The sequence below is a fragment of the Myotis brandtii genome, unplaced genomic scaffold (assembly GCF_000412655.1).
Source record: "Myotis brandtii unplaced genomic scaffold, ASM41265v1 scaffold434, whole genome shotgun sequence".
NCBI classification, from domain to species: Eukaryota; Metazoa; Chordata; class Mammalia; order Chiroptera; family Vespertilionidae; genus Myotis; species Myotis brandtii.
Genome location: NW_005366599.1, coordinates 1,715,084 through 1,728,887, shown reverse-complemented (window position 1 = coordinate 1,728,887; position 13,804 = coordinate 1,715,084). Strand labels below are relative to the sequence as shown.

At 58.9% G+C, this 13,804-nt stretch overlaps 1 protein-coding gene across 1 annotated transcript in view; it reads left to right on the top strand.

Annotated features, from left to right (window-relative positions):
• Window positions 1-13,804, top strand: part of NPHP4 (nephronophthisis 4) — a 98,379-nt gene that overhangs the window by 28,104 nt on the left and 56,471 nt on the right. Inside the window, 2 exon segments of the mRNA XM_014546192.1 lie at window positions 4-72; window positions 7,039-7,165. Of these exon segments, the coding sequence (XP_014401678.1) occupies window positions 4-72; window positions 7,039-7,165 (196 nt within the window).

Genomic DNA, 13,804 nt, shown 5'->3' with positions numbered 1-13,804 from the left:
GGCGGGATCCGGCCCAACCCCGGGCGCTGTCTGGTCTATAAGGTGCCCCCCGCCAGCATGAGCTCCGAGGAGGTAATTGTTAGGCTTCGTAAGTATGACCTTTCCCGCGAGCTTCCGGCCAGTTCGTCTGTTTTCAGAAGTTGACAGTTATGTTTGCTGATGTTTCATGAGCAGAGGAGGTCCGTGTCATGGATGTGCCCATGAGAGTGTGTGGTTGCTGCGTCGTATCCTGCGGGGCTGCGACTCGTGTTCGCACACACTTGGCACTGAGGTCCACTCTACTGTGTGTCTCCTAGAAAAGGACTTCGTCACGGGTGGTGCCAGAGGGATGGCCCCTGTGGCGCGGGTGCTAGGGAGGGCGCCAGGCGGTCGGCGTCCAGCCCGCTTGCCCTGCGACCTGTCACTTGCTGGCCTCTGACTCTCTCCAGCCATGTACAAGCTGGGGCCACAGCAAGAGGTTGGAAAACCCACCTTTGAAATGAAGGTTTCTCTGAACCCCGGTGTAGAAAGCACAGAAAAGGGGTCGGGCCAGGTGAAGGGTGGGGGGCCTCACCCCCTGGCCAGCGGTGGCCTTGCCGGGGGGTAGCAGCCACCAGGGAGACACAGACGGTGGCATCCGCCGCCCTGGCTCTCGTGCGGGCACATGCTGCCGGGCAGATGCTCCTGAAATACGCCTGCCGGTCTCGGCACGACTCGGCGTCTCATCTTTCCCAGGTGCAGGGACCGTCCTGCTAGTTCAGTGTCACCTGTGTGCTGAGCCAGCGGCAAACACGACGTCCGTGCTGTTATTTATGACTCGGGTGCGGCTTTGGGGCCGAGCAGGGAACCGCTGAGCGTGCAGTTTGCTCTGTGAGGGATGCTGCTCATTACGGACACAGCTTGCTGCAGACCCACGTGGTCTGGTTGAGCCCTTGTTATAACATTGCCACCCTGCATGCCCGGCGCCAGGGCCGGCCCCTCCCTCAGCCTGTGTGTGTGTGTGTGTGTGTGTGTGTGTGAGTGTGTGTGAATATTTATTGTATGTAGTGTTAGCCTTCTCCTGCCACCACGTTTCCTTCACTTCTTAGTCTGTAAATTTTATTGGGACGTACCCTTTGGGAGTTTGACTATCTTAGGGCACAGGTATGTCAGATGCCGCCATGTGTGACTAGGAATGTCACTTCCAACGGGTTTCTCCACACCAGCTCCGCGACATTTGGGCCAGATTACCCTGCCCATTGGGGGACAGCGGCAGCCTGGCCTGACTCACTGACGCCAGCAGCACCCCCTCCCCCGCGCCCGGCTGTGACTGAATGCCTACAGACATCGCCAAAGCAAAAAGCCGCCAGCTGGGCTCAGTGGAGCCGATAGAAGAAAGAGTCAGTGCCCTTGAAGATAAGTCAATGTCATTTTTAACCCGAACCCTAGAGAGAAATGTGGCTGGGACCTGGGCTAGGCCTTTCGTCTCCAGTAGAGGAGACAGTGCAGTGCGCAGAAAAGCTTGAGGAAATAATGGCGGAACTTCCCAAATTTGGTGGAAGACATAAGCCTACAGATCGAAGAAGTTCCGTGCACCCCAGCGATCAATCAAAGTAACTCACACCCAGACACAGCACATCAGGCTGCTGAGAAGTAAAGACAGGGCCTTGCAGAGCGCGGGGGCGGGGTGTGGGGGGGATGGTGCGCCCCTCACAGATAGCAGCACGTGTGACTGTGGCCGCCTGAGCACGGACCTGGGCCAGGAGGAGGCGGAGCCACAGTTCCAGGCGGAGCAGAAAGGCTCCAGAACTCGGGGCTCTGTTTCCAGCAAAAGTCCTGCGGGAATGAGGTGCAGTAGCCACGCTCTCAGATGAACGAAGCGCGAGACTTGGTTGGTGGTGGACACGCGCTAAAAGAGTTACTACAGGAGTTTTCAGACGGGAGAGAAACCTACCAGACGGACACTCGGCGCACCAGGAGTGAGGAGAGAGCAGCCGAAACGATGGCACAGGTCTCCCCCTCCCCCCCCCCCGAGTTTCTCAGGGTCCCCCCCCCCCCCCCCGAGTTTCTGAATGTGAGGCTGAAGCAGAGGTGACAGCAGTGACAGGCTTTGGCAGGAACATGGAGACACTCGGTGGGACGACTATAAGTGAAGGGGAGGTCAGGGACAGGTGCGGTGTAGGGCGGCCGCACCCCACTTGAGGGAATAAACATCAGTGCTGAGTGTCTGTGAGAAGTTAGGTGTTTGCATTGTAACCGCAGGGCAGTCACTGGAGGCACCACACAGCAAGTGGAACCAACAGACAGAAATGGGAGAATTCAAAAGAAGTGGGGAGAGGGAAGGCAGCAGCGCACACGGAAGGAGCTGCCAGTGAAATGCCGTCCTGAACCCACACATCCCCGCCATTCTATACGATGCAGTATCTACACGCCAAGCCAGCCGGCCAGTTGTCAGGTTGTAGGAAAACATCGAGTCCAAACCACGCCGGCTCCCAGGGCTCACTTCAGATGTGATGGTGTCGGTGGTGAAAGACCGCAGGCCAACCGCAGGCCAACCGCAGCCCAGAGACAGCTGGAGTGGAGACAGAAATAGACCAATGCTTTCAATAGATCAATCAATCAATCATTTAGGAGCAAAGGAAATTCCCAGGAATTAGACATTACGTGGGATAAAGAGCCAATTCACCAAGAAGACATGGGCCCCCGAGAGTGTGTCTAAGGCCGAGCCTCAGAATTCACAAAGCGAAGCGCACGGGGACTGACAGGCGGACGGCGCTCGCAGGGACGCCGAGCCTCCGCCCTCCTCCGAGTGACCCCAGGCACGCAGATGGGAAGTCCCAGGGCCCTGAGAGCGAGCGGAGCCCGCAGCCGCGTGGACCTGTGGGCGTTTGCCAGGTGCTTGGCCCCTGGCAGCGGGGGCACATTCTCTTCAGGGGCCGCGGAGCGTTCACCAAGCCAGACCTGCCCTGGGGCACACAGCCACCTCAGAAACGGGAAGGAATGAAATGATACGAGGTGCATGATGTGATCGCAATGAGACCAGTTAGAAATCAGTAACAGATGAAAGTCACAAACACTTGGAAATTAAAACAACACATTTCTAAATAATCATAGTCCGAGAGGAAACCTCAAGAAAGAGGTAGATGACATTCTGAACTGAACAAAAATGAGAACGCAACACATCGACGCGTGTAGGGTGCAGCTAAAGGGCGCTTCCGTGGGAACGGATAGCATCATGTGCTGGTGCTAGACAGGAAGAGGGCCTCAAGTCAGCAATCCAACCTTCCACCTTTAGGAACCAGGAGAAGAACAGAATCAACCGAAAGCAAGCAGAAGTCAGTAATAAAGAGAAGAGCAGAAACCAATGAAATGGAAAACAGAAAAATAATAGAGAAAATGGAGAAAATCAATGAGAGTAGAAATTGATCATATGAAAAGACCAATAAAATGATAAGCCTCTAGCAAGACTGAATAAAGAAAGCAGAGCGACACCGGTGACTAACATCAGGAATGAAAGGAGGGATGTCCCTGCAGACCACAGTGTTAGGAGGATGTTAGGGGAACACAGACTGAACAGCTCTATGACCACAACTTTGACAACTTTCAGTGGTTCTCAACCTTCCTAGTGCCGCGACCCTATAATACAGTTCCTCATGTTGTGGTGACCCCCAATTTCATGGTTACAAATTGAACATAATTAAAGCACAGTGATTAATCACAAAAACAATATGTAATTATATATGTGTTTTCCGATGGTCTTAGGCGACCCCTGTGAAAGGGTCGTTCGACCCCCAAAGGGGTCGCGACCCACAGGTTGAGAACCGCTGAAGATGAAACTGGCCAGTTCCTCTAAACCAGACTGAACACCCCAACCTGGCGTAGGCAACCCGAGAAGACCTGTAACTCGTATAGAAATTGAATTCATCGTTAAAAAAATGGAAAAACAAATATCCAGGCCTATTCACTGTGAATCCTAACCATTCGGAGAGCTGCCCACACCAATCCCAGGTCCTCTCTCCCAGACAACAGAAGGGATGGGAGCAAGGCCCAAGTCATGTAAGGAGGCTCGCATTCCACCAAGATCAGAAACAACAGGAAAACTGTGGGCCCTGATCCCTCAGGAGCACAGATGCAAAACACGCAACAAGATGTCAGCAAACTGGGTCCGGCAACAGGAAGAACGACACCAGAGCAAGTGGGGCTGCCCCGGAATGCCGGGCTGTTTCTTCCTGGAAACCGTGAGCTGCGACTCACCAGGAACAGCCTGAAGGCAGAGGGCGAGGGGGTCACAGTGATAACAGCCTGAAGGTGGAGAGCGAGGGGGCCACAGTGATAACAGCCTGAAGGCGGAGGGCGAGGGGGCCACAGCGACTCACCAGGAAGAGCCTGAAGGCGGAGAGCGAGGGGGTCACAGTGCTAACAGCCTGAAGGCGGAGGGCGAGGGGGCCACAGCGACTCACCAGGAAGAGCCTGAAGGCGGAGAGCGAGGGGGTCACAGTGCTAACAGCCTGAAGGCGGAGGGCGAGGGGGCCACAGCGACTCACCAGGAAGAGCCTGAAGGCGGAGAGCGAGGGGGTCACAGTGCTAACAGCCTGAAGGCGGAGGGCGAGGGGGCCACAGCGACTCACCAGGAAGAGCCTGAAGGCGGAGAGCGAGGGGGTCACAGTGCTAACAGCCTGAAGGCGGAGGGCGAGGGGGCCACAGCGACTCACCAGGAAGAGCCTGAAGGCGGAGAGCGAGGGGGTCACAGTGCTAACAGCCTGAAGGCGGAGGGCGAGGGGGCCACAGCGACTCACCAGGAAGAGCCTGAAGGCGGAGAGCGAGGGGGTCACAGTGCTAACAGCCTGAAGGCGGAGGGCGAGGGGGCCACAGCGACTCACCAGGAAGAGCCTGAAGGCGGAGAGCGAGGGGGTCACAGTGCTAACAGCCTGAAGGCGGAGGGCGAGGGGGCCACAGCGACTCACCAGGAAGAGCCTGAAGGCGGAGAGCGAGGGGGTCACAGTGCTAACAGCCTGAAGGCGGAGGGCGAGGGGGCCACAGCGACTCACCAGGAAGAGCCTGAAGGCGGAGAGCGAGGGGGTCACAGTGCTAACAGCCTGAAGGCGGAGGGCGAGGGGGCCACAGCGACTCACCAGGAAGAGCCTGAAGGCGGAGAGCGAGGGGGTCACAGTGCTAACAGCCTGAAGGCGGAGGGCGAGGGGGCCACAGCGACTCACCAGGAAGAGCCTGAAGGCGGAGAGCGAGGGGGTCACAGTGCTAACAGCCTGAAGGCGGAGGGCGAGGGGGCCACAGCGACTCACCAGGAAGAGCCTGAAGGCGGAGAGCGAGGGGGTCACAGTGATAACAGCCTGAAGGTGGAGAGCGAGGGGGCCACAGCGACGGGTGCAGAAAAGCCTGGCGGGATTCACACCCATTTATGTGGAGACAGCACACCAGGCGCAGGGGGGAACCCCCCACCTGCCCCGGGCGTCTGCAGAGCCTCTAGTGGGCGACACGTCGGGGCAGGATGGCCAGCTCCCCCAGGTGGGGACGGGTGCAGCAGCCCTGCCCTGGGAGCTCTGGTGCAGCCAGCGAGGAGACAGAAGTAAAGGCGCGCAGGCTGGGCAGGAAGGGCCAGCGCCGCTCTGGTTTGCAGCCATGTGCTCGTCTGGGGGGTGGGGGGGACGCCCCGGGGCCACAGCACCCCCTGAAGTGAATGAGTGAGCTCTGGAGGTCGCAGGATAAGCAAGGGGTCGCCTGAAAACCCCACCACGTGTCTATACTGCAGTGAAAGGAGGGAGGCAGCATTTACAAATGGTTATTTATACGGGCCTCCCTCAGTGAAACCTAACAGGCGCATACGGCTCTGGGCACGGAACACTGAACCCCCTTCGCCGCCGTCCTGTGTCACCGCGGTTACTCTGTGGGGTCAGGGGACCGGTCAGCGGAGAGAAGGGCCATCTCTGGGGGTCAGAGGCCTCAGCATAGGGAAGATGGACGCTCTCTCCGAGCTGATCAGCGGGCAGCGATGAGTCCTAAACATCCAGAGAACTACAGTCGGTCCCAGCAGAGTTCTCATCGGTGCAGAGAAGCAGGTTCTGAAACGCGTGTGGGAGGCGGAGGGGCTAGAAGAGGGAAGCCGGTGCGGGGGGGGGGGGGGGGGGGGGGGTCAGGGGGGCTCCCACCGCAGTGAGGAGAGTCGGGAGGCGATGGCAGGGCGAGTGCTGCTGGGAGGGATGGCGTGCAGGTCGGCGGGACGGACAGCGCGGAGCAGTCGCAGCGGGCGTCTCCTGTGGAACCAGACACGCAGCCGCCTCGGCAGTGCTCGGCTTAGGAGGTGAGGACGTGGTCGCACAGGAGCATGCACTCCAGTGTTCACAGCAGCTCTCTCCGTCCCCCAAGCTGCAACAGCCCCGGTGTCCGCGAGTGGGTGGCTGGTACATCACGCGTGGCATGCCCCTCGGTGTGCAAATGTGCAAAGGAGCGGAGGTGGCGAGACCCTAGCACCTGGGTGTGGTGAGTGAAGGAAGCCGGTCTTAAAGGTTAGGCACCATCAATGCCAGTCACATGATGTTCTTGAAAACCGGCCACGAGGGGGCAGCAGGAGGGAGGTGGGTGGCGGGCTGCTCTGTGCCTGCTGTGCTGGGCCCCGGGCCCTGCGAACGGAACATCAGGTTTACACGGTCAGTTTCATAGCGTGTTCAGGGCTGAGACGGAGACGTGCTGCGAGGACCGCTGGTGTGAGGGCTGCTCTGCGACCACGTGGTCTCCTGAGACGCTGACGTGGTTATAGTCTAGGTCGGTGGTCGGCAAACTCATTAGTCAACAGAGCCAAATATCAACAGTACAACGATTGAAATTTCTTTTGAGAGCCAAATTTTTTAAACTTAAACTATATAGGTAGGTACATTGTTATTAGCTTAATTAGGGTACTCCTAAGGCTTAGGAAGAGCCACACTCAAGGGGCCAAAGAGCCGCATGTGGCTCGCGAACCGCAGTTTGCCGACCACTGTTCTAGGGACCCGCGGCCTCCTGGACGTGTGGGGCGGGTGATAAAGGACGCTGGAGGCCTGGCCATCTCTGCTCTCTGCTCTGCTGCAGGTGAGGCAGGTGGAGTCGGGGACCGTCCAGTTCCAGTTCTCGCTGAGCCCCGACGGACCCCCGGACACCCCAGGGCAGCCCCGGCTGGAGCGGCGGCCCTCGAGGAGGACGCCCACGTGCCCCACAAGTAAGTGTTGGCGGGAAGCTGACTTCAGGCCCACAGCCCTCCCGCTGCTCCGGGAAAGCCCAGGCAGCGCAGGGCGGGTATTGGGAGGTTCTCGGAGGGCTGTGGTCTCAATCGAGGTTGACTGTTACAGCAGGTGCGGCATGGCAGGATGCTGCATTGTGGGGTGCTGCATTGGGGATGTGGCATGGCGGGGTGCTGCATTGTGGGGTGCTATCTTATGGAGGTGGCAGCGTGGCCAGCTGTTATCCCTACGCGTCAGCTGCCAATGAGCTCAGCTACTCGCAGCTCCCGGCTAAAGGCCCGGGGAAGGTCCCGTTGGTGACAGCTCCCGGCCGCCTCCCATGGCTGCCCTGCGAACTGGGGCACGAGAACCAGAGCTGGCCAAAGCCATGGACCACCAGCTCTGTCCTGCGTTGTTAACACAGTTGTGAGTTTGTTGTTGTTTTTAGATACATTTTTATTGATTTCAGAGAGGACGGGAGAGGGAGAGAGAGAAACATCAACGATGAGAGAATCATTGATCGGCTGCCTCCTGCACGCCCCGGACTGGGAATCAAACTGTGACCTCCTGGTTCATAGGTCGATGCTCAAGCTCTGGGCCACACCAGCCGTGTCAGTTTGTTGTTTTTAAAAATGCTTTCTGCTTCCTTGGAGCCTGTGCAAGAGGGAGGCTGTGGCCTGTCTGTGGCTTTAAGGGAGGGAGTGCAGGTTACCCAGAGTGGCGTCCTGTCCCTCCACGGGGGGTGACAGGTCCACGTGCGAGTAGGAGTCTGAGGAGCAGCTGTGGCCTCGGCTTTGTGCTCAGCACCTTCTGTGGTGTCAGTGTCTGGTGCAGGCCTCGGCTCTGCGTCCCGGACACCCAGCCGGCGTCCTGTGGCGAGAGGCGCAGAGGTCAGGAGGGAGCGTGGGGAGGCCACGCGGATGAGTGTGCCGCACCGGCACGGCCAGGGGTGAGCCTGAGGGGGGCGGTGAAGGGTGAAGAAGACAGACAAGAGAACAAAGCTGGGGCTGGGTGGGACGCTGCCCTCTGATCAGAGAGACAGCGCCACGGCCTGCGAGCCGAGTCTATTTTATAGCAGATTCCAGGAGGCAAAGCCAGGGCGTGGTCAGGATGTTTACAACGTTCTCGTGGATTTTGAATCCACTCCAGTGGTTCTCAACCTTCCTAATGCCGCGACCCTTCAATACAGTTCATGTTGTGGTGACCCCCAACCATAAAATTATTTTCGTTGCTACTTCATAACTGTAATTTTGCTACTGTTATGAATCGTCATGTAAATACCTGATATGCAGGATGTATTTTCATTGTTACAAACTGAACATAATTAAAGCATAGTGATCAATCACAAAAACAATATGTAATTATATATGTGTTTCCCGATGGTCTTAGGCGACCCTTGTGAAAGGGTCGTTCGACCCCCGAAGGGGTCGCGACCTACAGGTTGAGAACCGCTGATCTACTCAGTTACATGCACCTGATCAAGCTTTGTTTACTTGCTGCACCTCCCGAAGCCTACATTACTCAGCCACGATGGACCACAGGTTTGGACCATAAGGTCAAGCTCACAGCCACAGCCTTTGGCCGTAATTGTGCTGGAAGGCTTTGCCTTCCAAGCTGGGACTTGCACGTGGCTTTGCCACGAGAGGACCTGCCCTCTCATTAGTCCGAGGCTTGAACCTGTCCAAACGCTATGCCCAGTGGTTCTCAACCTTGGCTGCACATTAGAAGCACCTGGGAATCTTTTTAAAATCCTGATTTCCGGGTCTCATCTGGAAATTCTGTTTCTTTGTTATGGGGTGGGGCCACAACATTAGTCACAAAGAAACAGAATTTCCGGAGGATGAGGCCCAGAAATTAGGATTTTAAAAAGATTCCCAGGTGATTCTAATGTGCAGCCGAGGTTGAGAACCACTGCTGTAGCCGCTCTCCACAGATGAGCATGGAACCTGAGGCTCTCAGCTTCTACAGGTCTCGCAGCTGCAAGAATGTTCCAGACTGCGGTGGTTGGAAAGTTAGAAAGAGGGAATGGGCACGAGGAGAGGGGAGCTCACCAGTCGTTTCCCAAAGGCTGTGCTGCGACAGGGCAGCCAGTCTCTATCGGCCGTGGGTCCTGGAGCTGGGCCCTGTCAGGGTGTGGGTCCTGGTGCTGGTCCCCTCCGGGAGTGGGTCCCGGTGCTGGGTCCCCTCTGAGCGTGGGCTTTTAAGAGCGGAGACTGTGGTTTATGGACACTGGTCTTGTGGCTTTAACTTTCTGGTGGTGGAGGCAGCATCCTTGACATCTAAACACACTCGGCGGCCCAAGCGCAGCACCTTGCGGAGAGGCGTGCGGGCGCTGTGTGTTGCTTCGTGTTCCCGTGTCTGCGTGCTGTGCTTTCAGGTTCTCCTGAGGCTGCTGCTCGCCGCCGAGCGCACGTGGAAAGCCGTGTCTCAGACTGACATGCACAGCTGCCTGTCCTTGAGGAGCGGCGGTGCCCCTGTTGGGGTCCCTCTGGGCGGGAGGGGCACAGTCCTAGCCATGTGTAAAGAGGAAGCCCGCAGCAGCCTCAAAGGCACGCGAGGACAGCTCGGCTGTACAAGTGGGTTTTGTGGTGGAAAATGAACACATCGCTCTGGTTTGGACAGAGTTGCTTCCGAGGACAGTGGAAACCGGTGACCCGCTCACCCGCATCTGGTGGCGCCAAGGGACCATATCCTGGGCTCCTTGGACGGTGGCAGCTGAGGGAGGACGGGCCTTTCCCGCAAGGAACCGCCGGTGTCTGGGCTATGGGGTTGCCATGGCGCTGGACACGGCAGTGCAGCTGATCGCATGTCCTCGTGCGCTAATCCCAGTGTCAGTGTCAGTCCTGGTTCCGTGTGGATGGGTGTCTGCCCCGGTTCCGGGTGCTTGCACCCTGGGGGTTGCTGACGGGGCCACATGGGAGTTTCCTGTCCTGCACGTGGCAGACACGCCGGCTTGGGAAGCGTTTGGCCCCCTCAGGTCCTCCCTGAGACGGTTAGACTGGCACTGAGTGCAGGCTAGTGAGTGCCACGCTGTGACGAGGCCCTTTGTGTGCTCGGCCCGGTGGCCCTGAACTGTGGGGTCACCAGTCTGGCTGGTTTCTGGCCCCGGGTGGGCACCGGGCACTGGTCAGGGGGCTCCTCCCCGGCCCTGGGTGTGGCGCTGGGTGGTGGCACTGGGGGGCTCCCCTGCCTTCTCCAGCTCTGGGGGCCGCCTGCATGCCTGGCCCCTCCCTCCGTCTCCAAGGCAGCAGGTAGCATTCCCAAATCTCTCCCGACTCTGCCCTCCTGACTCCCTCTCATTTCGGGGACTGTGTGATCGCCGTGGGCGCCCCAGGGCACCCAGCGTCTCCCCATCCCGGCCAGCGGTTCGCACCTCAGTTCCCTGGATGTGGACGATTTGGGGGCACCAGTCTGTGAACAGTGTACAGGGCCGCCATGTGGGAAATGTAAAGTCTAATTTCAGGTCGTGGACACAATACATTCTGGATGGATTAACAAGCAAACTTTAGAAGCTCCAGATTTAGAAGGCGAGGAGGAAGAGAGGTCCTGGAAACGAGCTGCCTGCCCACGGGGGCCTCCGCAAGATGGCCTGTTGGGCAGCGTGAGAGTGACCTTGGACGTCACTGTGGACAGCGTGCAGGGCAGGGTGTTGAGAGGCAGCAGGCTCCGAAGGGTGTGGACCTGCTCGCCGGGCGGCGTCCCTGCCCCTCGGGTTCCTCCGCTGCCACGTGGGGTGGGTCATGGACCTAAACACGAGAATCAGAACTTGTGGAGCCGCAGGGAAAGTCGGAGCGTATTGGTATGGCCTTGAGGTCAGGAAGGCAGGCAAAGCGCAAGCCGAAAGGAGAGGCGTGAGGGCTGTGATTGTTAAATGTGAATATTCTGCGTGAGGAGACGCATCCACACAGCGAACAGGCAGCCCTGGGACTGAGGGGCGACACACAGCCACGGACATGAATTGGCAGACTGAGATTAGGAAGCCGGAAGAGGATACAAAGAGCTGCTGCCGATCAATACGAGGGAGACAGACAACCGAAGAGAAAAGTGGGCCAAGGACGCGAGGTCGCAGAGGATTCAGTGAGCAAAGACCCGCCCCAGCTCAGGGCCGCCCAGCATTGTCCTCCTCGTCCTGCCGCTGCTCTCATCCCCTGGCTGGCAGCACCCGTGGGCAGCGGCCACGGTCAGACCCTTCCAACCACAGTCCGTTAACCCCACATCCACAGGCCTGGAGACCAGGCGCCCAGCGGGGCAGCAGCGAGCACAGTGTGTCTCCACGGGGATGCTTCTGACCCCAGCCCTCGGGGTGCACACCTGGACACGGGGCCGCCTAGGGAAGTGGCTTCCACCCGAGACAGCTCCGTGTGGGTGTGGCTTCTGCCCGTTACACTCATCATTCCGAGGAGCCTGAGGGCATTTTCTCAGGGGGAACCCCTGCCCCACCCCATCCATCCCACAGATCCTCCTGGGAGTCTGTGACGGGCCAGGCTGCTGTCCGATTTAGAGAGACAATGAATGAACAAGTCACACAGGTGTAGGTAGCGGGAGGAATCAGGTTTCCTCGGGCGGATGGTGAAGGCGGGACGCTGCGTGTGTGGGGCTGGCGACCAGGGCGCGCGCTCCTCCCTGCGGTACTGCTGCGAGCGTGACGCGGCTCCACACACCCGTCTCGTGAGAAAGGGGAGTCTGACTTGCGGGGCCTTGATGTGCTTGGCCTGTGTCAGGAGCTCTGTGTCCAGCTCCATCCACGGGTGGAGTGTGTCTGTGCTGAGGTCAGCGGGTCAGGCCAGGCCAGGGAGGAGGCAGTGGGGCTGGTGGGCCGATGACCTGCTGCGGCTACTCATCTTTGCCGCTCTGTCGGGAGAGCCCCGGAGACATGGAAGCGACTGCATCCCTGTGTTCCAGGCCACCTTGAGTTACAAGCACAGGCTGTGGGCTGGACTTGAGCACAGTCACAACATGCAGATCCCTGACCGGCAGCGTCCTCTTGTCACGTCTTTATCGGGTACAAGGGACGCAGACTCGGCTCAAAGTAGCCTGAACGAGGGAGGGACTTTGTGGGCTCATGTGATAGAAAAACCCGGAGGTGGAGCTGATGTGAGGCATGGCTGCCTCGTGGGGACTCCGTGTGATTGTCCGCGTCTGTCCCTCTCCCACAGCCTGTCCCCTTGCCCTCGAGCTGCCAGTGCTGGCTTCTCCCAGGAAGGGCTTCTCCACGCGGTGGCCCCGGAGCACCACGCTTCTCCTGACCGAGTCGTTGCTCTGCCCGAGCTGCAGGCTGCCATCCTGGATGCAGAGCTGCCGGGCCCACGCTGTGGGGATCCACGCTGTGGGGTCCACGCTGCCGGGCCCGCACTGTGGGGTCCACGCTGTGGTTCCGCACCAGGAGCCGGCTCGGGGGGCTGGGAGGATGGGAGTCGGACTCTGCAGACATGTGGCAGCGTCACCTGCTTTCCAGCGACCGTTGGGGACAGCAGACCGGCGTGGAGGGAACCTGGTCTCTGATTCATCTAATTGGGATTTATCGCTGCCTTCCCACCGCTGCACACGCGCCCTCACCCGGTTCCGAGCGTTTGAAGACATGGCCTCCCGAGACCCGGTGGAACCGACTTAAACATCCATTGCGGTTGCGTCTGATGGAAACTTTTCTGACTCCAGTATTTTACCAGCGTCTATGGGCCCTGTGGAAGCCTTAATGACGTGCGGCTGTCACTTTAAGTGAGGTGCTTGGGCTTCCTGTTGTGAATTATCCTTTTTATTTCATCCATAAATGACACGGAGCAGGGCCCATTCATCAGCCTCAGGAAAGCCTGCCGGCAGCCACTAGAGGGCGCTCCGTCCCCACTTTTCCTGACTCGGAACTTCCCTGACCCACATTTTGCTTTCGAATGTTCTGCTGGTGTCGGACTCCTTGTGTTCCCTTCATCGATGTAGAACAGCCACGTGGAGGGGGTCATTGAAACTACGTCCCTCCAGCAGGCAGCATCCTTCTCCGTCCAGGAAAGCGAGCCAGTGGGAGGGGAGAGGGAGCGAGCGTAGCTTTAAAAGGGCCTGAGGGCCGTTTGCTGGCGAGTGGCAGTGAGCCTGGGGGGGGCGGGGGGGATGGCATTCTGCACGGCCCTGCAAGTGACCCCAGCCTGGGGCGCCCCAGATCCTCAGCCCCGCCCACGCTCCGAGCTCCCCCAGCGTGGGGACCCCAGCCCACTTCCTTGGTCTCTTCCTGGGTGTTGCTCACCCGCGTCCTGTGCTCAGAGTCGGGGGGCGGGGGGTGACTCTGACCCCTGAACCATTAGGAACGAGGCCTCTCGGATGGGTTTGCCTGGTGAACGCTGAGTGTCCAGACCGTAACCGCTGATTAGTTCCCGACTTCCAAGGCCTGCCGAGGGCAGCTGTTTTCACAACCTTCCTTTGTGTCATAGCGACTGTCTCTAGCAGTGATGCCCCTCCCTTCCCTGGCCTTTGGGTGCAGCTGCTGTCCCCTGTCCTGTGACATCGCCAGAGCCATCCCTGCCTTGGTCTGAGCTGCTGCAAGAACTAAGCCACGGTGCCCCCCCCCCCGCCCCCGCATTAACTGAGCCTTCAGTCACACAGGCAGGATCTGGCCCCTCGGCAGCACTCCCTCCGCGAGCGCCCCCAGCAGG